We start from the raw sequence: 26,112 nt of genomic DNA on the forward strand, positions 1-26,112 counted from the left end.
TAGTCAGTTAAGAAGGAATACACGTGGACCCCTCCAAGATCAAAGCAATCGAAAGCTGGGCAATTCCGGCAACGCCAACGGAAATTCGCCAATTCCTGGGTCTCGCAGGCTACTACCGAAGATTCAATCAAAACTTCTCCAAGATAGCCAAACCCCTCACCACATTGACTCAAAAAGGCGTACCTTTCAACTGGACCGAGAAGCAAGAAATTGCCTTCCAATCCTTGAAGCAAGCCCTCTGTAGTGCTCCAGTGCTATCCTTACCGGAGGGAACCAAAGACTTCATAGTTTACTGTGATGCTTCGAATGAGGGTTTAGGTTGTGTCCTTATGCAACGTGGGAAGGTAATTGCTTATGCATCCAGACAACTGAAAACGCATGAAGTAAATTACACCATGGATGATCTTGAAGTGGGGGCGGTGGTCTTCGCCCTAAAAATTTGGAGGCACTACCTCTATGGTACCAAGTGCACCATCTTTACAGACCACAAGAGCCTCCAGCACATTCTAAATCAAAAGGAACTAAACATGAGGCAACAGAGATGGGTTCAACTGTTAAATGATTATGAGTGTGAAATCAAATACCACCCAGGCAAGGCTAACATAGTAGCCGATGCCCTGAGCCGAAAGGAGTATTCAAGTCGTCGTGTGAAGACCCTGGCAATCACCATCCAATCTCATCTAGCCTCACAGATCAAGGAAGCCCAATTGGACGCATTGAAGCCAGAGAATGTCGTTAGTGAATCGCTACGAGGAATGGAGAAGGAACTCGAAGTCAAAGACGACGAAAACTACTACTTCATGAATAGAATATGGGTTCCCAAAATTCGGGAATTAGAGAGGTAGTCATGCATGAAGCCCACAGGACGCGATATTCTGTTCATCCGGGGTCAGACAAAATGTATTTGGATATCAAGAAGCAATATTGGTGGCCTAATATGAAGGCAGAGATAGCCACTTTCATGGGCAAGTGCCTTACTTGCGCCAAGGTGAAAGTAGAATACCAAAAGCCCTCGGGACTACTGCAACAACCAGTGATACCCGAGTGGAAATGGGAAAGGATTACTATGGACTTCGTGACCAAATTGCCAAAGACGACAAACGGATTGGATGCTATCTGGGTAATCGTCGATAGATTAACAAAATCCGCTCATTTCCTGCCAATAAAAGAATCCTACAAGATGGAAAAGCTGACCCAAATCTACCTCAAGGAGGTTGTGAGACTCCATGGAGTGCCAGTATCTTTTATCTCGGATCGAGATAGCAGGTTTACTTCAAGATTCTGGCAATCTCTTCAGAAGACAATGGGAACACAGCTAGATATGAGCACCGCCTACCACCCACAGATGGATGGTCAGAGTGAGCGTACCATCTAGACACTCGAGGATATGCTCCGAGCTTGCGTGATTGACTTCGACAAATCATGGGATGCCCACTTGCCTCTGATCGAATTCTCTTATAACAACAGTTACCATACGAGCATCAAGGTTGCTCCCTTCGAGGATCTCTATGGTCGTAAATGTAGATCGCCCCTATGCTGGGCCGAGGTGGGTGACACTCAACTAGCAAAAGGGCAATCGCCAGCCAGTACTCTTACAGGACCCGAAATCATTCGTGAAACAACCGAGAAGATAGTCCAAATCAAAGCTCGACTTCAGGCATCGCGAGACCGACAAAAGAACTATGCTGACAAGCGGCGAAAGCCACTAGAATTTCAAGTCGGGGATCGCGTGCTATTAAAGGTCTCTCCATGGAAGGGAATGATTCGATTTGGGAAAAGATGAAAATTGAACCCGCGGTACATTGGACCGTTCGAGATTCTTGCCCGGATTAGTCCAGTGGCTTACAAGCTGCAGCTACTCGCCGAGCTCAGCAACGTACACTCAGTGTTCCACGTCTCGAATCTGAAAAAGTGTCTATCAGATGAAACCCTTTTCGTCCCATTGGAAGAGATTGAGATAAACGATAACCTCCTATTCGTCGAAGAACCAGTCGAGATTATGGATAGGGATGTGAAGCGTACAAAGCAAAGTCGCATCCCAACCGTGAAGGTTCGATGGAGCGCAAAACGCGGACCGGAATTCACGTGGGAACGTGAAGACCAGATGAAGCAGAAGTACCCTCACTTATTCTTTCCTTCATAATCCTAGTTTTCAAAAGAATTTCGGGACGAAATTCCCTCTAACGGGGGGATGATGTCACAACTAGCATTTTAGCTAGGAAATGTTATTCCTGTGTAACCGTTCATCTATTGTAAAACATGCACTCTAAGTAAATCTCACTCAATGCTCATTTAGATTCATCAATTATGTTCAACAAAGAGTCTAAAAACCCTAAGAATCCCGGTTTGAGTCCATATTGGACTAGAAATTCCTTATTAGGCCTAATGGACCAATAAGCACCCAATTCAACTTTATTGGACTTAGAAGCCCTAATTGGATCCTAATTGGACCCAATTCATAAATCTAAAACATTTTGGACCATTTGGGTCTAGAATGATTCATTCTAACCCTAATGGGCCTTATTGGGCCATAACTAATCCAATTAACCTTAGTGAGCCATAAGCCCATTCTTTTTATTCTATTTGGGCCGTGAATGCTTCCAAGGGCCCAATGGGCCGAAAATTTTTATGTTTAGGATCCAAAGATCCTAACTAAAGTTAATGGGCCCAAACCACTCCACCCTTTCTTCTTGGCCCAAAATCTCGGCCCATGTAAAAAAAGAGAGAGAACTGAAATGGGGGGGGGTTGACTTTTGAGGTGCCACCTCCATATTGTTCAACATGCAACAATGTTAGATCCCCCATACTTCCATGCTAGTCACCTCATGTAACATACACGTTTTGAGATCGTGTTTTATATAAATAATATTATGAAATATTATGTGATATTGAGTATTGAGTTATAACAGATAGGTTTTACTAGAAATAAGGTAAAACTATATTTAGAATCACTCATAAATTATTGGAAGTCTTATGAGATTCCAATTAAAAGCTAAATAGTGAAATTTAACGAAAATATAAAACTTGAAATAAGTAAAAATTTTATTGTTGAAAGTTGTAGATAATCTCGTTAGAAACATATAGGCGAAAACCGCATCGAAATCCGAGTTATAACGAAGAAGTTATGACCAATCGAAGATCCGCGATAAAACCGGCACGGTGCCGAATGACGTAAAAAGTGAGTTTTTGATAAACTACTTTTTAGCCTTAGTGATCTAAATGAAAGTCGTAGTATTCGTTAAACCGAGAAGTTCGATAAAAAGAACGCCAAAATCTGACTTCGTATGAGGAAGTTATGATTTTTACAAGTTTCAGCTTAGCAGTAGACAGCTAAAAACTCGAATTTTAGATTGAGTGATTTTTAGCCGACACAACCTAAACGAGAATCAAAGGTCTCGTCATTAGTAGTACAACGGTAAAAAGTCTGACGAAAACGGACGTCGGATGAAGAAGTTATGAATTTTTAACGGATTTACCAGTCCCGGTCTGTTAAAAATAATAATATAAAAATAAATTCAAAATTTTCCGACGAAGTCTAAACGAAAGTTGTAGAGCATAATTTTCTCTACGCGTGCATATAAAGAACGTCAAAAACGGAGTCCGTATGAGAAAGTTATGGATTTTACAAGATTGGGCACATTTTTCGAGAAATTTCGCATGAATAGTGATTGCCACGTCACCCTCGGTCGGAGTTGGCCACGTGTCCGAAGCTGCTGAGTGGCATGCCCGAGAAGCGACGCGTGTCGCACAGATGTCCGAAGGGCCACGTGATCCTCGCATGCCACACGTGATCCGACCCTCGTGTCCTCCTCCCATTTGTGCTGAAACTTTATTGATTTTATATCAAGTATGGAATTTGTTATGTCTCATTGATTAATATGGAAAGCTTTTCGCATTATGCCTTTGTTGTTCCTTGTTCCTCTTTGCTTCTGGCATATTACAGTATATATATGGCATAACGTTATATTGTATCTATTATTGAACTCACTAAGCGCCACCGCTTACCCCTCTCAATGTTTAACTAATTTGCAGGAGATAAACATCCAGTATAGTTATATACTGGTAGCAAATTTTTGAATAGTTTGAAACTACTGTATTGATAGAAGATTTTCGAATAGTTTGAAACTATTGTATTTTGCACTCCCATATGTATAAATCTATAGAATCCTGGGAAGTTATGTAATATATAACACTATGAGATAGTGGGTTTGTATCCAGTAGTTTGTAACCGTTTTATCAATATAAAATATTGTTTTATGAATATGCATGTAGCATGTTTCGGAATAACAACTGGAAAATATGAAAGTTTGGATCTTTCAGAAATATGAAAGTATAGAAATGGGTTCTTTCAATCATGGTATCAGAGCAGTGGTTTAAGTGAACTAAATTCCACGGATTGGTATTTAGACTTAAACTATTGGAAGTTCAATATATGAACTTAATCATTATAAGCATAGGGATACAAACCATAGGAAATATATATATAAAAGTATTAGGTAATAGTAAACCCTAATATTCTAAAATACAATATTACTCCCTATTACAGAGCAATGGCTGAACAGGTTAGTAGCCATACCCCCGAGGTTGGTGGAGGTCCTCAACCTGAGGAAGTGAATACTCCAGTATCTCCTCGTGAGGAGCGACTCTTGGGTAAACTTACCGGTGTTATTCGACAGACTCTCGAAGAACACAAAAAGAATGGTGATAAAGGAAAAGAGAAAGCCACTGGAGAATCTTCGAGAGGAGAGGTGAAGCGTCCCTCGTTTAAAGATTTCAAGAGTAGCGGTGCTACAGAGTTTTCTGGTGTTCTTAATCCAATTGTTGTTCTTACTTGGATCCAGAACACAGAAAAAAGTGTTTCGTATTTCTCATGTAGATGCTGAAGACAAGGCTAACTATACTTCTGCAATGCTCATCGGAGAAGCCTTGGTCTGGTGGGAAGCAACCTATGAAGCTCTCAGCAAGTTTGACCAGGAGAATTTATCCTGGGAAATGTTCAAAACTCGTGTGCTAGAGAAGTACTGTCCTCTAGACATGAGGAGGAGGTTGGAGAAAGAATTCCTCAAGCTTAAACAGGGAGGAATGACTGTGAATGAGTATGAAACTCAGTTCAATCAAAAAGCACGGTTTGCCGTAAAGTATATTCCAACTGAAGATGAGAAAATTCAGTTATTCTTAGAAGGACTACGACACGAAATTCACAATTTCGTTGCCAATCGGGAAGTACTATCATTTGATAAAGCTGTTGAGTATGCTCGAAAGCGTGAGCATGACTTAGAAATACGTGGTGCCACTCTTACTGTTCCGAAACATCCACGTACTGAAAGGACTGCTCCTGCTTCCCCTATTCCACCAACTCAATCCGTTCGATCTGAACCTAGCAAGCAACTACAATCTCAGAGTGCTTTTCGTGGCCGCAGCAGGTCACAATTTTTTTCTCTTCAGTCGCCAGCTTGTCGAAATTGTGGAAAGAATCATCCGGGCGAATGCAGACTAGAGGAAAGAACCGTGGTCTGTTTTGGATGTGGAGAAGTAGGACACAAGAGGCTCATGTGTCCAATGAAAGGTGTTACATGCTTTGCATGTGGTGTTACTGGCCACAGGAAGCGTTTTTGCCCCACTCTTACTAGTCAGATGACGGGAAGTCAAGCTTCCGTTCAACAACCGGCGAAAAGTCAAGCTTTCGTTCAACAACCGGCGAAAAGTCAAGCTCCTGTTCAACAATCAAGGGGTACTCCAACTAAAAAGGAGGAGGTTCCAAAAGCTAAGGGTCGTGCATTCCATATCACCACAGAAGAGGCACGCGAGGACCCGAATGTTGTGACGGGTACATTTCTTGTTAACTCTAGACCTGCTCACATCTTATTGGATTCTGGTGCCTCAGATTCTTTTGTGTCTTATGAATTTGCGCATTCTTTTCAAATTGCTTGCTATGCACTCGCGCAACCCTTTCACGTAGAGACTGCTGGAAGTATATCATTACTTGCCGATAAAGTCTATAGGAATTGTGTTATAGAAATTGAAGGCTACAATTTTCTTGATAATCTAATTCCTATCTCCTTGCCCAACTTTGACATTATTCTCGGCATGGATTGGTTGTCGAAGAATCACACAGACCTTTTGTGTTATGAAAAGATAGTACGTATTCCCATTGAAGGGGAGAATCCTATCTATGTCTATGGTGAACAAGGAACCTTAAAAATAATATCTTTCCTTAAAGCCCGTAAATTCATATCGAAAGGGTGTTCTATCTATCTGGCCTACACAGTCGATGTCTCAAAAGAAGATAAGAAAACGGTGAATGATGTTCCCATTGCTAAGGAATATCCAGATGTTTTTCCCGAAGAATTTCCTGGACTTCCTCCGGACAGGCAAGTAGAATTCCGAATTGACCTTGTGCCTGGTGCTGCTCCGATTGCTAAGACTCCTTATCGTCTTGCACCAGCTGAGATGAAAGAAATGATGATCCAACTGCAGGAACTACTTGACAAAGGCTTTATCCGACCAAGTACCTCTCCCTGGGGTGCTCCGGTATTGTTTGTTAAGAAGAAGGACGGATCGATGCGGATGTGCATTGATTATCGTGAGCTGAATAAGGTGACTATCAAGAACAAATATCCACTACCTCGCATCGACGATTTGTTTGATCAACTTCAGGGTGTTAGCTATTTCTCAAAGATTGATCTAAGATCTGGCTATCATCAGTTGAAAGTTCACGAGCAGGATGTACCGAAGACTGCTTTTCGTACTCGATATGGGCATTACGAATTCCTTGTTATGCCGTTTGGTTTAACGAATGCTCCTGGTGTATTCATGGATATGATGAATCGGGTATGCCGCCCAATGCTCGATAAATCTGTCATCGTATTCATTGACGATATTCTAATCTATTCCAAGTCTGAAGCTGATCATGCCATTCATATTCGTGCGGTATTAGAACTTCTTCGAAAGGAGAAACTTTATGCTAAATTCTCGAAATGTGAATTTTGGCTTCGGCAAGTTCAATTTCTCGGCCATGTTATTTCTGGTGACGGTGTATCCGTAGATCCTACTAAAATTGAAGCTATTCAAAATTGGGAAGTGCCTCGTAATGCTTCCGAAATGCGTAGTTTCTTGGGTCTCACGGGATATTACCGGAGATTTATTAAGGATTTTTCTCATATAGCCGTACCTCTCATGAGTCTTACACGAAAGGAAGTGAAGTTCGAATGGGGTGAAGCCCAAGAAAAAGCTTTCTCGACTCTAAAAGATCTTTTGACCCATGCTCCAATCTTATCACTTCCAGAAGGTGATGATGATTTCTCTGTATATAGCGATGCTTCAAGATTAGGACTCGGTTGTGTGTTGATGCAACGTGGTAAAGTGATAGCCTATGCCTCAAGACAACTGAAAGATTATGAAAAGAATTATCCCACTCATGATCTCGAACTCGCTGCAGTGGTATTTGCCCTAAAACTTTGGAGACATTACCTCTTTGGTACAAAATGTCAATTGTATACCGACCACAAGAGTCTCAAGTATATATTCAGTCAGCAAACTCTGAATATGAGACAACAACGAGCCATGGAGCTGATCAAAGACTATGACTGTAAAATCCTATATCATCCTGGAAAGGCTAATGTAGTTGCCGATGCACTTAGCAGAAAGGTTTATCGTAATAGTATGTGTTATGCTATTACTCACACCACAGTAAAGTTCACTATTCTAGATGAACTAGAGAAATGGCAAGTAGAAGCCCTAAAGCCAGAAAATGTGAAGAAAGAAGGAATGGTACATTACACCGATGTTTTACTTGATGATCCACGAGGATTGAAGGTATTCAAGAATCGGCTATGGATTCCGAAGATTGGTGAATTAAGAAAGAAGATTTCAGATGAAGCCCATAAGTCTAAACTGTCAATACATCCTGGTACAAGTAAAATGTACTATGATGTAAGAGCTGATTATTGGTGGCCTGGATTAAAGAGAGACATTGGAAGATATGTACAGGAATGCTTAGTATGTTTACAAGTCAAAACAGAGCACCAAAAGCCTTACGGAACCCCAGAAACCTTAGTGTACCTGTATGGAAATGGGAAGAACTGTCCATGGATTTTATTACCAAATTGCCAAAGACTGCTAGACAGCGTGATAACATTTGGGTAATCGTTGACCGCCTGACTAAAAGCGCTCATTTTCTTGCCATGCGTGAAACGGCTCCAATGGAGAAATACGCACAAGTATACTTGGATGAAATTGTTGCAAGACATGGTGTGCCACTAAAGATCGTTTCCGATCGTGATACTCACTTCACTTCTCACTTTTGGGCGAGTATGCAACGTGAATTCGGATCTCGAGTTGCTCTCAGCACAACCTATCATCCCCAGACAGATGGGCAGACGGAGAGAACAATCCAAACTGTAGAAGATATGTTTCGTGCATGTGTCTTGGAGTTCGGTGGTAACTAGGATAAATACTTACCTCTTGTCGAATTCTCGTATAATAACAGTTACCACGCTTCAATTAAAATGCCACCATATGAGGCATTATATGGTCGCAAGTGTCGTACTCCATTATGTTGGCGTGAAATAGGACAGAAAATCCTTGGAGACCCTGAAATGATTCAAGACACCACCGACAAGATTCAAATTGTACGAGAAAGAATGAAAGCCGCCCAGGATCGACAAAAGTCCTATACAGAAAAGAGGAGACGACCAATAGAATTCCAGGTGGGGGATTTCGTAATGTTGAAGGTATCCCCATGGAAAGGTCTTATGCGATTTGGAAAGAAAGGAAAACTAAGTCCTAGATTTGTTGGTCCTTTCAAAATCCTCCAGAGGATTGGTAAACAAGCATACCGCTTGGAATTGCCTGACGATTTGGCAGGTATTCATGATGTCTTCCATGTGAGTTATCTGCGCAAATGCTTGAGCATCTATGATGAGGCAGTTCCATTATCCGAGGTGAAACTGGATAATAAGTTAACTTATGTAGAAGAGCCTGAAGAGATCGTAAACGAAAGAACGACTAAGCTGCGTAATAAAGAAGTAGAGTTGGTGCTTGTCAAGTGGAAACACCATCGAGGCCCGAACTATACTTGGGAAAATAAGAATGAGATAAGATCGAAATACCCCCATTTATTTTAATCTATGTAATTTCGGAGACGAAATTCTCAAAATGAGGAGGTATTTGTAACATACACGTTTTGAGATCGTGTTTTATATAAATAATATTATGAAATATTATGTGATATTGAGTATTGAGTTCTAACAGATAGTTTTTACTAGAAATAAGGTAAAATTATGTTTAGAATCACTCATAAATTATTGGAAGTCTTATGAGATTCCAATTAAAAGCTAAATAGTGAAATTTAGCGAAAATATAAAACTTGAAATAAGTAAAATTTTATTGTTGAAAGTTGTAGATAATCTCGTTAGAAACATATAGGCGAAAACCGCATCGAAATCCGAGTTATAACGAAGAAGTTATGACCAATCGAAGATCCGCGATAAAACCGGCACGGTGCCGAATGACGTAAAAAGTGAGTTTTTGATAAACTACTTTTTAGCCTTAGTGATCTAAATGAAAGTCGTAGTATTCGTTAAACCGAGAAGTTCGATAAAAAGAACGCCAAAATCTGACTTCGTATGAGGAAGTTATGATTTTTACAAGTTTCAGCTTAGCAGTAGACAGCTAAAAACTCGAATTTTAGATCGAGTGATTTTTAGCCGACACAACCTAAACGAGAATCGAAGGTCTCGTCATTATTAGTACAACGGTAAAAAGTCTGACGAAAACGGACGTCGGATGAAGAAGTTATGAATTTTTAACGGATTTACCAGTCCCGGTCTGTTAAAAATAATAATATAAAAATAAAGTCAAAATTTTCCGATGAAGTCTAAACGAAAGTTGTAGAGCATAATTTTCTCTACGCGTGCATATAAATAACGTCAAAAACGGAGTCCGTATGAGAAAGTTATGGATTTTACAAGATTGGGCACATTTTTCGAGAAATTTCGCATGAATAGTGATTGCCACGTCACCCTCGCTTGGAGTTGGCCACGTGTCCGAAGCTGCTGAGTGGCATGCCCGAGAAGCGACGCGTGTCGCACAGATGTCCGAAGGGGCATGTGATCCTCGCATGCCACACGTGATCCGACCCTCGTGTCCTCCTCTCATTGGACCGAAGCAGCCGACCCGATCCGAAGCCAGAAGCCGCGTCATCCGACCAATGCGAAGCGAGCACCTGTCCGTCCGAGCCTCGCCCTGCTGCCACCTGGTCCGAACCTCGCAGCCGCGTGCCCTCCTCTCCTCGCTTCGGATCCGAGGCTCGCACCTATATAAGGGGTGCGAGACCTCCCGGTTAGAAGTTTAAAACTTGGCCTTTTTCACCCCTTTTCAACATTTTCTTGCATTCCGACTTCCCCCGAAGCCCCGGTACTTATTCCAAAACCCGAAACGCGCCTCGAGATTTCCGAGAAGCCCGAAAAATTTATCTTTTCGGTTTCGAAGCTCTACCTTCGCAGAGCCCGGTTTTCAACGAAGAAAGTCATATTTAAAGCCGAAGTGCTGCCCAAATTACTATTTTGACCCCCGGTTATTTCTCGGTGAGTATAATATATAGGAACAATTGTATGTTATGTGTTATATGTGCTATGTGTTTTTCCATGTTATCATCTCGAGTTGTTGTATCTGCTATTTTATAGCAAGGCTGTACCTCTGACTTGAAGTGTATGACATAAGCATCACTTGGGTATTGGTATGAACCGTTAACCATGAAGTGTATGACATAGGCATCACTTTGGCTTCGGTAGTATGCTAAGATAAGGCTGAAAGCCTAAATATTCTAGCAAAATGATATTCTTAAGTATTTACTATGCCATTTGTGCTGAAACTTTATTGATTTTATATCAAGTATGGAATTTGTTATGTCTCATTGATTAATATGGAAAGCTTTTCGCATTATTCCTTTGTTGTTCCTTGTTCCTCTTTGCTTCTGGCATATTACAGTATATATATGGCATAACGTTATATTGTATCTATTATTGAACTCACTAAGCGCCACCGCTTACCCCTCTCAATGTTTAACTAATTTGCAGGAGATAAGCATCCAGTATAGTTATATACTGGTAGCAGATTTTTGAATAGTTTGAAACTACTGTATTGATAGAAGATTTTCGAATAGTTTGAAACTATTGTATTTTGCACTCCCATATGTATAAATCTATAGAATCCTGGGAAGTTATGTAATATATAACACTATGAGATAGTGGGTTTGTATCCAGTAGTTTGTAACCGTTTTATCAATATAAAATATTGTTTTATGAATATGCATGTAGCATGTTTCGGAATAACAACTGTCAAATATGAAAGTTTGGGTCTTTCAGAAATATGAAAGTATAGAAAGGGGTTCTTTCACCTCACCACTCTCTCCCCTCTCTTTTTCTTCTACTCTCGGCCGAGAGCCAAAACACACACACACACACACACTTGAAAAATTCTCTCAAAACTTCTCTAAAATCATCCTCTTCCTTCCTCCAAGATCTCAAAAATTTGCTAGGGTTCTAAGGATCTTCATCAAGTCATTCAAATCTTTGGTAAGTTATTGTCAAACACAAGTATCTTCTTTCATCTTAACATGAAAAACTCCTTCTTACATGGTTTTTATTCCATGATAACAACTTAGAAGCTTCATAAACTCGAGATCCACAACAAAGGTGTGCTAAGACCAAAAATTCGTTCCACTTCTTCTTCAAAAACCGAAACATCAAGCAAATGTGAGTTCATACCCCTTTTTTTTCGGTTTTCATATGATTTTTGGGGGAGAATGCAAGTAAAATGTGTAGATCTATGTGTTATATGCATGTTTTGTGTGAATTCTTAGTTTATTTGGTAGAAATGTGTTAGATCTTAGCAAATCTCGAAACTTTAAGTATTATTTAGCAAAGATCTATGAACTATGATATTATATACATCACATTATCAAGCCAAAAGTGATTACATGTTTAAGATACAAAAGATTTCAACAAAAACCTTGTTAAAGGTCAAAATTGTCAAGAAAACAAAAGATAAGGGCAAAAAGTGACATTTATGTTTTTATAAGGGCCAAACAGGTCCTACATGTATAAAAAGGTATTTTTATGTTAAACATACTTTAAAAAGGGCCAAAAATGCAAATTTAAGCTTAAATTGGCCAAAACTTTTGGGCCTCACGGTTTTGGGCCCAAATTGCGAAAAACAATGAAGTTTTGGGGTTAAAAATGTTATTTGGCCAAAGGTTGAGTCATAAATGTAAATAAACCAAATTTAGGGGTGAAAATAACATTTAGTTTCAAAATGGACCAAAAATGTAAAATTTTCCAAAATTGGGCCGAAAGTGTAAATTTTTACAAAGAAGGGGCTGAAAATGCACTTTTCCGCAAAACAGGGTTCTAAATGTGAAATATAACTTTTTGGGCTAAAACCGTAAATTCTTAGACATTTGGGACAAAATTGCAAATTTTTATAAATTATGGACTAAAGTGTCATTTTTACAAAACTTTGGGCCTTAATTAAAAATTGGTGGATTATTGGCCAAAAATGTCATTTTTACAAAAAGAAAGCTTCTTATCATCAATCTAGTAAACCTTGAGCTAAAACAAACAACGGAACAAAACGAATGAACAGAATACGTCGATAACTATTTATTGGGCTTAATATTCACGTTACTTGGCCATTGGGCCCTAAGGTCCCAATTAAGTGTATATTGAGCCCAATGTTTTCCATGACGTGTTTATTGGGTCTTGTGACCCACTTACATGTTAATTTGGGCCTAAGTTATGGATTACATGTTTATTTGGGCTTTTGTGGCCCATTTACATGCCTATTAGGCCTAAATTACCCTCTTACATGTTATTGGGCCTTTGTGGTCTAATTACATGCTAATAGGGCTTGGAATGGAAATTTCACATGTTAGTAGGCTGTAACTATACCTTTGCGTAATCATTAAACGTCGTATACTTATATATGTACCTTTTGAATACAAAAACATACCACATATACGTAAACATTAAATATAGTACAAAAGGGGTTGAGAATCTAGTGAGACATGTCGGTTGGCACCTCTGAGTGTACAATCGTAGCCTGTAGTTATAATCAGAGTTTCCTAGTAGGAAAGCAGGAGTTTGTGTATAGATCTATACGGGGTGACCCCCCACACCTTAGTTGTTCGCTACAGCTAGACTATGCCAGTCTAGGGCGACAAAATCCTTAGCAAGACCGGCATTTGGAAAAATCCCAAGACGGGCGACCCAGTCATTATCATGCATGGTTATAACGGCTCATATAGGGATTCAATACCAAAAGTTTAACCTTTTGAAGATAAACTCTTTAATTGTGTCAATGCAAAACGACTTATTTAACGATACAAGAATCTAGACGTTGTTATAAAACAGAAAATATCGGATTTTCTTGGGAAATTATTCATGTACACTTATCATTTATTCAAAATACAATGAATCTAAACTACACTCATATAAGTTATAACTATGAAATTCACACATGCATTTATACATGATTTTCACATCATTGTCAGACATTTTACAGAAAATATCGGATTTTCTGGGTTTTTATGAAAGATACAAAGACTTTTACTCAAACATACTTATCAACTTACCAACATTATATATGTTGACCGTTTTCAAAATAACTTGTATTCTCAGGTAATCGTTAAGCTGGAAGATTTGCAAGTGTGTATGGTTTCGTTTTATGTAACAGCATTTATCGTACTTTTAACAATTGGAACTTATGTATTTTAACAATGTACTTGATGTGAACAATGCTAGTTGTATTATGTAATGTTGGTGATGATCGTGTTATGATTCATGTATATTCATTGTGATGATTATTCAATTGTTAGTCACACGAGCCCCCGGACGTTTCCGCCGTCTGGTTCGGGAGTGTGACAAAAATTATGTTGGAACATTAGGAGCACCACACAGAAAAGGAAGTTTGTTACAAATATGAGAGAAGTCAAAAAACTCAAACTTGAAGCTTGGCAGTATTTAAAACAAATCAATAAAAGTCAGTGGTGTCTTTTATATGATGAAAATCGTAGATGGGGTATCTTGACAACAAATATCTCTAAGAGTATGAACAATGCGTTGCGGGGAGCAAGACAACTACCGATTAGGGCGTGTATTGACCTTACATTCAACAGAACCGTGCAACTTTTTAGAAAGCATAGTAATGTTGCAATGAATTGCAATACACCTCTACCATCATGTATGTGGCGTCTATTTTGTAACCGGGACACTCGTACACAAAGCCATAATTTAACCGAGTTCGATTACAATGGAGGTGTTTACATAATTGTTACAAAGTTACGGATAAATGGAACCTGAGGAAATACGCATACTGTCCATTATTTTCAACAAACATGCACATGTGGAAAATGGCAAATGGAAAGATTCTCGTGTTCTCATGCTCTTCCAGTTTGTCGTTATAGAGGGGATAACCCTCTTTCTATTGTGAATAATGTGTACACTACAATGACGTATAAACATCAGTATAATTCTGCTTTTGTACCACTTTCTCACGTTGATTATTGGTTAGAGTCAGATTGGAAGATTCAAGCAGATTACTCGAAACTCTCTGTTCATCAAGGTCGGAGACGTTCAAACCGTTTTCGTAATGAGATGGACATTCGCCACCCCGACGAACCTCGCAAATGTGGACTATGCCACCAACCTGGTCATAATCGAAGAAATTGTTCAAATTCTCAACCTAGATACAATGTCATGTGAAGTATGTACTTTTATTAATTTATGTTTAAATGTGTGCTTAATTTGTAATGTTGAAAACTGTTTATTTAGTAATGTAATGTCATATTTAAATGCTTTTGTAATTTCGTAACAATATAATATATTCAATATTGGTGTTTATTTAAAGGTGTTGAATAGATTTATTTAAAATGTAATTTCCTAAAAATAATATATGAACATATTTTTAAATAAAGTAATTAATGTATAATATATAATTTGAATAAAATAATTAATGTATAATATATAATAAGGTTAAAAGGTAGAGTTTTTAATAATAAAAGCTATATAAAAAACAATGATATAAGATAAGGGACTAAAAATCTAAAATCTGAAATTTGATCAATACTAAAGTCGATAAACCAGGTGGGGTCCCAAGCAAAAAGACCTATTTTTACAAAGCAAAAAAATACTACCCTATTTCTACCAATCAATTTCAAAACCACCCTATTTTTACCAAAAACTCATTGTCTTGATATGGACAGTTTTGGGATCTGTCAGCCAGCAGCCAGGGATTGTCTGTGTGTTTCGGCGGTGTGAGGTGATTTTCCCTCAATGTACTTATGGTTCGAAGGCACCAATGTCGACCCATTGGATTGATATCCTGTTATGCATACTATTGTGCTGTTTTTTTTTGAACTGGCAAATCTAATCTACTCCTAAGCTAGCAACACCTATTCCACCTATGTCCACAACGGAACTTGAACCCTCGACCTCAAAGAGGGAGGACACCACCTGATACCGCTGGGCTACAAACCCTTTGGTTACTATTGTGTTGTTGTTATCTGTTAGATCGGTATCTTGGTAGATAGGATGTTGCTATTCTTAGTTATCTGTAGATCTGTTTGACTGGTTGTAGACTGTTATATGATTATCTGTTATATGTGCACATGTTTGGTCAATGGCTGAGGCTTCACTGCTCTATGCGTAAGCCAACAGGCTGGGGCATTCCAACCCGATGGTTGAATGGGTCTGAGGGTATTCACCCGAGGATGATCGGACCCATAGTATGTTGGCATTCCAACCCGATGGTTGAGGGCCTGGGGTATTCCAACCCGATGGTTGACTGGACCCATAGTATGTTGGCATTCCAAACCTGATGGTTGAGGGCCTAGGGTATTCCAATCTGATGGTTGACTGGACCCATAGTATGTTGGCATTCCAACCTGATGGTTGAGGGCCTGGGGTTTTCCAACCCGATGGTTGACTGGACCCATAACATGTTGGCATTCCAACCCGATGATTGAGGGGCCTGAGGTATTCCAGCCCGATGGTTGATTGGACCCATAGTATGCTATTTGTGGTGTATGTTATTTGTTGTGTGTTGGTACTTTGGGGGAACTCACTAAGCTTTGTGCTTACAGTTTTTAGTTTATGGTTTCAGGCACTTCAGCGAAACATGGCAAGGCGAAGGCGTGACCGTACACATCTTGCCTTTCTGTCATTGATCTTGGGAGGCACTGATTTTTAAATAATGCTTTGAGAACACTAATTTTGTAAACAGTTTATTAGTAAAAATGGTGTTTTGAAAAGTTTAAAATTGTTGAAATTTTTGGGATGTTACAACATGTTTTAAACCATAAAGTTGTTTACTTTGAGCTTTTACATGGCTCAGTTGGTCCCAAATCTAAGTTCTTACTTTACAACTTCATCAAAGAGGCTAATACACATGCATTATGGGTTGATATTATCCATCAAGATTGAATTTTTATACATTTGGGACACTTAAAATGTCCAGATCTAGGGACCAAACTCGTGGAGCAAACTCATTCACATAAAGGCAACCCAAAGAGACCGAAATATGCCACAACCACCCCAAAATAGATCCACCCAAAAGAGATGACAAAATTAAAGCTTTTTACCTTCACTACGCCCTGCATACACGACGAGTACACCCCGTGTACTCGATGAATTTCACAAAGCTTAAACTTCTTTTGATCAAAACTCCTTCGCCCTAAGTTCGTTTCCTATGAACTTATATCCATGGAAAGGTGGCGAGAAGCCCTAAACTTCTATCAACTCACCATTGCCTTAAAACTTCCCGAACAAAAACCCAAAATTCATAAAGGCCCGAACTGCCAAATTACGATTATACCATTGGGCTCTGAAACACAATCGAACTCTCGGATCACCTTATATATAATGCCCATTTCCAACAAGGGCTAATTCTCTTCCTCCTCAAGGCCCTAAGCCTTATGATAACCGATAATCGAGCCACGACCTTGAATAATGAAACGATTCGAAACTGAGTGTTACATACATTTTCAGCAACACTATGATATTGATGTATACTTGGAGATATAAAAGTACCTATTGGGTTGTTAACCTTTTTTCCGTTGGATATGTTAGTTGCAGATGCTTTTCCTTTATCACCGACTTCGTTAACCCCAACACCTTCTTCAACCACCACATATACAGGCATATGTTTATCTCCAACAACATTTATTACCTTGATCAACTTTCTAATATCACGATCATCAACAATACCACAATAATACAGTTGCTCGGGATGTTGATAAGACAGACTAACTTTTGATTCATCTGGAATGTCCATTTTACTTTTCACCAGATAAACAAATTCAGTGAATGTGGTGGTCTCTTAAAATTCAACACCGTAATAAAACATTATCAAAATGTATCCAGGTGGCCATACATATGATAGTTGGAAATTAACAAACTCACATCTTCCATCAATGATAAGCAATACGAAATACTCATCTGAACTCATAATATGATTTTGAGAGAAAACAAGATAAAAAAAAACAATAACATTCATTCTAAAATATATTCACATTTTAATATATACTATGTATGAAATAGTAGTCAAAATCCATGAATCAGTAGTCAACTTCTACTTAACAGTAGTCAAAAATACCAAATAGTAGTAAAAAAAATAATTAAAATAAAACTATAGGTTTGGGTCAGAACCATAGATCATTTAAGATCTACGGTTTGAAAAATCGTAAATTATACATAGGATACCGTAGACCATAAAATGGTCCATGGTTTTGTTTTGGAAAATGAAAAAAAAAATTATACATACAACGAAACCGTATGCGAAAATGGCGAAATGGTAGCCGATTTTACTATCCTACGGTTATATAGGCTATTTTGAAATAATTGCTAATTTTTGACTAAAAATAAAAAAATAATTAGGAGATTAGGCTAGTTTTGTAATTATCCCTGATTATAATTGCATAGGGATTAGGAAGTACTATTATATATTCATTTTGAAATATAATCTAGATATTTAAATTTTTTAATAAATGTCAAAAAAAACTACATGCTTTCAACTATTCGGATTATGCTTTAGTAGTCTTATGCCATTGATCGAACAAACAAATACACTTCAACGATAAGTACACTCCAAACAAATATTTATGAGAAATGAGCATTGAACCTTTTTAGCAAAATAAAAATAAAAAGTGTTACATCCTTAGGATGAGATTTTTTTTTTTTTTTTTTTCCATATCTATATTATCTTGAGGAATTTGATTACATTTACAAAAGTTATTTGTAAAAGGAAAAAAGTTTAACATGCTTAATTGTAAAGAAAACATCGTTTTTTTGTGCTTAAATTGACAAACAAGCAAAAGGTAACGTTTTGATTAGGATGCCTTTTCTAATCGAGACACACAAACACACACAGAGCAACCATTTTTAAAATCACCATTATAACTTGGAAAGGTGTATCAAATTATCAAATATTCAATATCAGACTCCGATTTACCACTCGAGAATGTGGACGGACGATTCACAGCACCTACATTGTCAGTATATTCCTTCCCGACGGCAGGCCTCCTCCTCCATAACCACCACTTCTAGAGACAGAATCAAGCTTCTGTAAACCAATTCAACCAAAAGATTCAATCGTTGGTGTCGATTTAGCCAGGAGATGCAAAACTCAACTCAATCATCATCCACCACCACCACTCTTTACATCATCTTAACCATCACCACCTTTCTCTTTCTTCTTTTCTTCCTTTCCCCGTTCCCGTCCCCACCACCACCGCCGTCCTTCTCCGACCCATACCTATTCCCCCACCGTCCATCCACCGCCCAATACCACAACCACCAACTTCTCTTCCTCAACAACAATAACAAAACCACTAACCAATCTCCCCCCGCCTCACCCACCATCGCCTATTTCATATCCGGATCCTCCAACGATTCGGCTCGGATCATCCGACTCCTTTTGTCTATCTACCATCCGAGAAACCAATATCTTCTTCATCTCGACCGTTCTGCCCCTCAAAAAGAACGCGACTTTTTAGCCCTATCCGTTCAATCAATTCCGGTGTTTTGGGCCGCTCAAAATGTTAATGTTATAGGGAAATCTGATCTCGTTTCTCCTAAAGGATCTTCTTCAATTTCTTCCACTTTACATGGAGCTGCTATTCTTTTGAAGCTTTGCCCTGATTGGGATTGGTTTATTAATCTCTCTGCTGCTGATTACCCACTTGTTACTCAAGATGGTAATCTTCAATTTTGCATATTTTACTTCAATTAGTTTGTTTCTCACCCCCTTTTTTACATACTCTTAACTGCTAAATTTCATTTTTCTAGGGTTTATCTGTTTCAAGTAACATTGTCTTGGACTGGTTATTTGTTGTTGGTTTTTAAATGCTTTTTTCGCAATAAATCCATCTTCCATCGATTATAATTTGTGGGTATTCTCTGTTTTTCCATAATAATTAATTAGAATTGATTTAGAACCTTGAGGAGTTCCATTTTTGACCTACCCCAACCACTTTAACTTAAAGACTTTTTGTTGTGGTTGTTGCAAAATCCAATTCAGAGTGTAAATGTTGTTAGGAAGTATCGATCTTGAATTGATTTAAATTTTGGGTTTACTTGGTGTTTTGGTTGCAATGTTTCGTTGTTGCATTTTTTTGAATATATCTTAGTTTTTCGCTAAACTACTTTTGAATATGCTTATCTTCAAATCCAGGGAAGTACTAGAAAGTAGAATAAAATTACTTATATATCTGTATTTTATCTGTTACTAACTAAAATAACCAGAATTTGCCAAATAATCAACACCATTAGAAGTTATTATTACAAAATATCCAAATACATCTTAGTTTGTGCATAATCAACTTTAGAAGTTATCTGATTATTCTTGACACAATCACCTTCAGATCTTCTTCACATTCTGTCATATCTGCCTAAAGATCTCAACTTTGTGAATCACACAAGCTACATCGGATGGAAAGAGTATGAAATTATCACTTTTACCTAATATTTACACATATTTGAATAGCAATTATGGAGTTCAATAATACGTATATTCCTTCTTTTTGTTGTTAACATTAACAGGTCACGGATTTTAAAACCTGTGGTGGTTGACCCGGGTCTTTTTCTTGTTGAGCAAAGCGAAATCTTTTATGGCACTCAAAGAAGGCCATTGCCAGATGCTTATCGATTGTTCACAGGTATGTTAATATGTTAATGAAGAAATAACAATGGACTTTCATTGATTTGTTTGTTATAGCATCCTATTTCTATTTCATTTTATTACAGTAATTTTTGTTATAAAGTCAACATACTTTGAAATATCTATATTGTATTTTCAATAGTTTTCTTATGTGAAAACGACCTAAAAAGATAGTATAGTTCTCATTTGGTACATGTTTAGTCTTCATTGTTTTTTTTTTTTTTTTTTTTTTTGTGTAAAGTAAGCTCTTGAACTTATTGTTTTTGTACACATTCAGTCCTTATGACTGACTACTCCAAGTTAAGTTTTCAATTTGTACACATATAGTCATTAATGTTTTTTTTTTTGCAAAATAAGTCCTTGTTTAAACACATGAACAAAACCGGTCATAAGGATTGAATGTGTACAAAAACAACAATGACTTGTTTTGCAACAAAAAAAAACATTAAGGACTAAATGTGTACAAACAGAGAACTTAACTTGGAGTAGCCGGTCATAAGTATCGAATGTGTAGAAAACAACAAGTTAAAGGGCTTATTTTACAAGAAAACAACAATAAGGACTAAATGTGTACAAATGAGAACTATATTACCCTTTTAGGTCGTTTTCCATTTCGTTACCTAATAATAGAAGTGAAAAGTTACTATATATCAAACACTCATGAAATATCACATAAAGCCTCCATAAGCATCTACAACCCTACTCCAAATTCCATTTTTTCCTCCATTTCATATGTTTTAATCCAAAATGGATATGAACTTTCACTTGTCCAATTTTAGTCCCTCACATTTTAGTTTTCTCACTTTTTTATTTTATTTAAATTAACCAAGTGTAATTTAAATGATATTAACTAAACCACAAACATAAAATTACAACATTTATGTATCGAATTTTTGAAAAGAGTCATCAAATTGGTAACAAATATTGTTATTGCAGGCACCCCATCTTCCATATTAAGCCGTAAGTTTGTAGAGTTTTGCATTTTGGGAACAGAAAACTTACCAAGAACCCTTCTTATGTATCTATCCAACAGCCTTTCATCTCAATCTCTATACTTTCCAACCGTTTTATGCAACTCTCCACATCTAAACAAAACCATTGTCAACCACAATCTACAATATTCTGCATACGAAACCAAACACGAACCCCGAATACTCAACTCAAACGACTTCAATGACCTAATCAACAGTGGGTCAGCTTTTGGGTCTCCTTTTCTTCATGATGATCCGGTTCTTGACTGGATTGACCAACAACTTCTGAACCGTGGTCAGGGGAAACCGGTTCCTGGTGGGTGGTGTTTGGGTGAGTCGGGTGATGAGGTTTGTGGGGTTTGGGGTGATGCTGATGTTTTGAAGCCTGGTTTGGGTGCCAAAAGGTTGGAGGAACGTGTTGTTGAGTTGCTGTCCAATGACACTTTTTATTCCCATCGATGTATTTTTGAATGATGATGATGATGCATGCTTTTTTGTCTGTTGTTTTTTTTTTTATTATAGATTTACATTTGGAAATTTTGTTGTATATTGGTATTTGGGTCAATTGAGTTACCTGCTTTTTTTTATGTGAATGTTGTTTAGGATTTTGACTTCACTTTTCTATTTGTTGAATTTCTCCATGAAAGCTTGGGTCATTTTAGTCGTTAATCGCAGTTGGATAATTTCATATTTTTTTAATGAGGTAGCGATGTTTGTCCACTATCCGACACTTTTTTCGCTCTTACTGAATATGGAGATGATGTAGATGAATGGATGAAAAAGTACAATAAGGGCTTATTGGTCATTTTATCATAAGTTAATGACACAATTGTTAAACTACATCGGTTTTGGGTTATTTGGTTGTCTTTTGAAAAAAATATATGCAATGTAATAAAAATATATGTAATACTCGTTTTGGGTTAATCTTTTGTGAAATTAAAATTTAAAGAAGGGTATGGTCATGGTGCTTGTGAAATTAAAACATATTTTTCAGAAGACCGCATCAACAAAGGCTGATCCAAATGGCATCCACATCAGCCAAAGACCATGTCCATATCAGCAAAGGTCGCCAGCCACCTGGATCCCAATATCTTCTCCAGGTGGCATGAGACACATCAGCAAAAGAGCTGGACATATGAAAAAAGACAAGTCCACTTGGATTTTGCTTGACAAATCAACAATACATCTTCTCCAAACATAAACAAAAACATGAAAACCAAAACACTTTCAAGGCTTCAGTGGAGGATGTTCCAAATATAGCTGCACAGACAATGGCTCAATATTCATGGACTTGATGGGTGTTATTACAGAAGGTTGTTTCCACTGATGTGTGTTGCTTGAAATCCAGGCTCCAATTTGAGCTTCAGGAAGAGAGCAAAAGTAACCTGTTATTTCCCACCTCCAATCAGATTTTTTACATTGAGATACAACAGCAGCATTCTTTGAAAAAGGTTCTGATAAAGACAGCTTCACCAAAAATGATCTTAGCTCCATGTCCATCATTTCTCCATCATAACAAGACAGGTTCACATTAATCTTGAACATAAATCTCTCGACTGGAATTCTATCATCCTTGAAGAAAATAACTGCAACTCTCTCAACCAGCCCCTGAGACAAAAGTTAGCTATATCAACACTTGATTCTCTTTCTCTCTCTCTCTCTCTCTCTCTCTCTCTCTCTCTCTCTCTACTTTTGATCTACATAATTAATTCTCACCTGTTGGATGTAAGGCTCAAGTGCATTGACAGAGTTGAGGATATAGTGATGAAGCTGAGGGTGCCGAGCCCTGTGAACCAATAGATTCATATATCTCCGCCTTTCAAAAACACCTGTGTCGTGTCATACATGAAATTTCAAACTTCAGTAACTCAAAAAAAAAAAAATTAAAATGGAGGATGTTGAAAAGATTGCAAACCAGGTGGGTATATTCCTTTCAGGAAGATGATGGATGTAATGGCAACTTCAAGAAATTCAACTACTACACGTGAAGCGAGGTGTTAGTGTTTATTTAATTAACAGATGGTTATCCAGAAAGAGTTGAAATCCATGGGACTTACTTTTAGGAGATTCATTTTCCTTGCAATCCATTTTGTCCTTCTCCCTTCACAGTATGTAACAAATGGATTGCTGAGTTCATTGAGACCCTTTCTTATCAATTCTAATTGAAACCCAACTTGCCTACTGTCCACTAAACAAATCTTTCAATCCAATTCGGATTCAAACCTAAAACCCCTAAACATTCATAAACATTCATGCCCAGATGGACAGTTTGAATCCAAGACATGAGAAATTAATTAATACAATCGATGGTGTATCATTATCAACCAATCAAACAGAAACTGAGTTACATAGATGGGAGAACTGAGAAGTTGAGTTCTTTTATGTGCTTCTAAATTCTAAAAGTGTGTAACTGGATTCAAATAATAAACTTTTAAAATAAATCATACAAAACAAGAACTAATCGCTAATATTTGATAAATTAATCGAAAATTGGAAATACTCACAGAAACCGAGAATGAGACATACAACTATGAAAACTTATTTGAAATTCTAAAACTGAAATTACCTCTGAGATTGTGGAGAAAACGCAACACATCTGACTGCCAACTTGGTTAAGGCGATTTTGAATCCTCCAAAATACGAAGACAAAGGGAAAAGAGCCAAAGAGTACAGGAGATGGCGATTTTGAATAAAGAAAAGGTGAGAACGTAACCGGTTAGCAGTTGAGAGAGAGCTTAGATTAGATACAGAGGACTCGAGGACTAGAGTGGGGAAGATGGAGTCGGAGACAGACAGTACGTGAAGATTGATCATCGCGCAAGCCATGGCCAATTGCCTGATTTGTCTCCTCGTTTCTGTTCTACGCGGCCATATCCATCTTTTTTTAGGGCCTTGGCTTCAATTATGCTGTTACTGGGCTTCAATGCCAGGCTACCCATAGTCTGGGTCAGGCTAGACAAATCAAACTCACCCCAATAGAGGTCCACAAGGGCCGATTAATACAGGTTTTCGGTTGAGAGATAATAACTTAAAAAATTAATATATTTTTTGATTTGTCCACGTTTAGTCATTGAGTTTTCTTTTCGTCCATATTTACCTCTTCAACTTGTTAAACTGTACACATTCAGTCCTTATGACCGGTTACTCCAGGTTAGCCGGGAAAAATGACTTAATATGTAATATATTTATCATTTTGTACACATTTAGTCCTTAATATTTTTGTACATATTTAGTCTTTAATATTTTGTTTTTTAAAAATAAGTTTTTTTTTTGTACTCATTCAGTACTTATGAATGATTTATTTAGGATTTTCTCACGACATCTTACGTGGGACAATCATTTATGAGGTGTTTAGGTTGTTGATGCTTATGTCCATCGCGATCTCGATTGTTTGGTTGCGTAGGTCTTGTGGTTTGGCTTAGGTCTTGTATTCTGAACGTCGTAACTTTTTCATACGATATCAGATTTTAACGATCTTTATATCCACGTGTTCGTTTTTTAGTCTACTACAACTTTCGTTAAGATTACTCCCGTTAAAATGTAATATTTTTACTTACGATTTTATAAAAAAAAACATCCATACATGCATTCATAAAAAACATATGGATATAAAGATCATAAGTAAAAATATATTACTTTTTAACGGGGGTAATCTAAATGAAAGTAGTAGTAGACTAAGATACGAACGCATGGATATAAAGATCGTTAAAATCCGAGATTGTCTGAAGAAGTTATGATGTTCAGAACACATGACCTAAGCAACCAAGTAGTCGAGATCGTGATGGACATAAGCATCAAAAGCCCCAAATACCTCATAAGTACTTAATGAGTACAAAAACAAAAATGACTTATTTTGCAACAAAAAAAAATATTAAGGACTAAATGTGTAAAAAAATATTAATGACTAAATGTGAACAAAGTGAGAAATATATTAGTCTATTAAGTCATTTTTACCAGCTAACCTGGAGTAGCCGGTCATAAGGACTGAATGTGTACAGTTTAACAAGTTGAAGGGGTAAATACGGACGAAAAAAACTCAATGACCAAATGTGTACAAATCGAATAATATATTACCCTTTTAAGTCATTATCCCTTTCGGTTAAAAAACAGAATCAGTGCTCCTCGGGGAGAGTTGTTCGGTCTGATGAACTGTTTGCCCAACAGCTCATGAAGCTGAGAGGACAACTACTGCATCTCTGGTGGTGCGAGGCGATACGACACTTTGGTAATCGGGGCCGCACCGGGGATCAGGTCGATCTTGAACTCTACCTATCTCACGGGAGGCATACCGGGTAAATCCTTCGGGAAAATATCTGGAAACTCTCTAACAACTGGCACATCTGAAACTGAAGCTCTCCCCTTAACTCGAGTATCAACCACATATGCGAGATAACCCGAACAACCATAGTGGAGATACTGTCTAGCCCTGGCAGCCGAACAAAAATCTGAACCAATCCCGGTACCCCTCACCATAAATGGTTACCTCTTCCCCACTTGGGGTTCGAAACACCACTAACTGCCTCTCACAATCAATCACAACTCCAAACTTGCTCAACTAGTTCATCCCAACAATCATGCATACATCCCCCATAGGGATAAGAATCATGTCAATCGAGTAAGGCACCCCGAATATCTCTAGAGTACAACCGCGAAACACGCTTGAAGCACAAACCTTGTGTTCGTTGGCGATGGAAACTCGCAACAGATACTCCAACTTGTAACGCCCCGATTCTCAAGTATTGAATTAATATAAGAATTTTCTTGTTTTCAAGGTCTACTCGACGAGTTGGTTGCCCTACTCATCGAGTAGCAGCGGGTTGGTTCGTGTGTTTTAGTGACCTACTCGCCGAGTCCAATAAGGGACTCGACGAGTAGGAGCTGGGAGATGAAACCCTAAATTTCGGGGTTTTGCACCCAATTTAAGGAT

The 26,112-nt window shown here is 37.9% G+C and overlaps 2 protein-coding genes across 5 annotated transcripts; one reads left to right on the top strand and one right to left on the bottom strand.

Moving 5' to 3' along the window:
• Window positions 1–18,400: 18,400 nt before the first annotated feature.
• On the top strand, window positions 18,401–21,772 carry LOC145120450 (Core-2/I-branching beta-1,6-N-acetylglucosaminyltransferase family protein). The gene is made up of 4 exons (XM_079056274.1): window positions 18,401–19,252; window positions 19,919–19,994; window positions 20,097–20,212; window positions 21,151–21,772. The coding sequence occupies exons 1-4, from the start codon at window positions 18,673–18,675 to the stop codon at window positions 21,657–21,659; spliced, it is 1,281 nt and encodes a 426-aa protein (XP_078912400.1). The 5' UTR covers window positions 18,401–18,672; the 3' UTR covers window positions 21,660–21,772.
• A 381-nt stretch (window positions 21,773–22,153) lies between these two features.
• LOC145118604 (DNA polymerase zeta processivity subunit-like) lies at window positions 22,154–24,053 on the bottom strand. 4 transcript variants are annotated; one of them, XM_079054303.1, is made up of 5 exons: window positions 23,752–24,053; window positions 23,243–23,286; window positions 23,101–23,160; window positions 22,902–23,014; window positions 22,154–22,793 (listed from the first exon to the last, which is right to left on the bottom strand). In XM_079054303.1, exons 1-5 carry the CDS (start codon window positions 24,009–24,011, stop codon window positions 22,413–22,415), a joined length of 858 nt encoding a protein of 285 aa, XP_078910429.1. In that variant the 5' UTR covers window positions 24,012–24,053; the 3' UTR covers window positions 22,154–22,412. The 4 variants fall into 4 exon arrangements, with proteins under 4 accessions (XP_078910429.1, XP_078910428.1, XP_078910431.1 ...); XM_079054302.1 differs by having other exon boundaries at window positions 23,101–23,163; XM_079054305.1 differs by having other exon boundaries at window positions 23,243–23,417; window positions 23,752–23,861.
• Window positions 24,054–26,112: the final 2,059 nt, after the last annotated feature.

The sequence above is a fragment of the Lactuca virosa genome, chromosome 6 (genome assembly GCF_052849685.1).
Source record: "Lactuca virosa cultivar CGN04683 chromosome 6, Lactuca_virosa_CGN04683_v6, whole genome shotgun sequence".
NCBI lineage: Eukaryota > Viridiplantae > Streptophyta > Magnoliopsida > Asterales > Asteraceae > Lactuca > Lactuca virosa.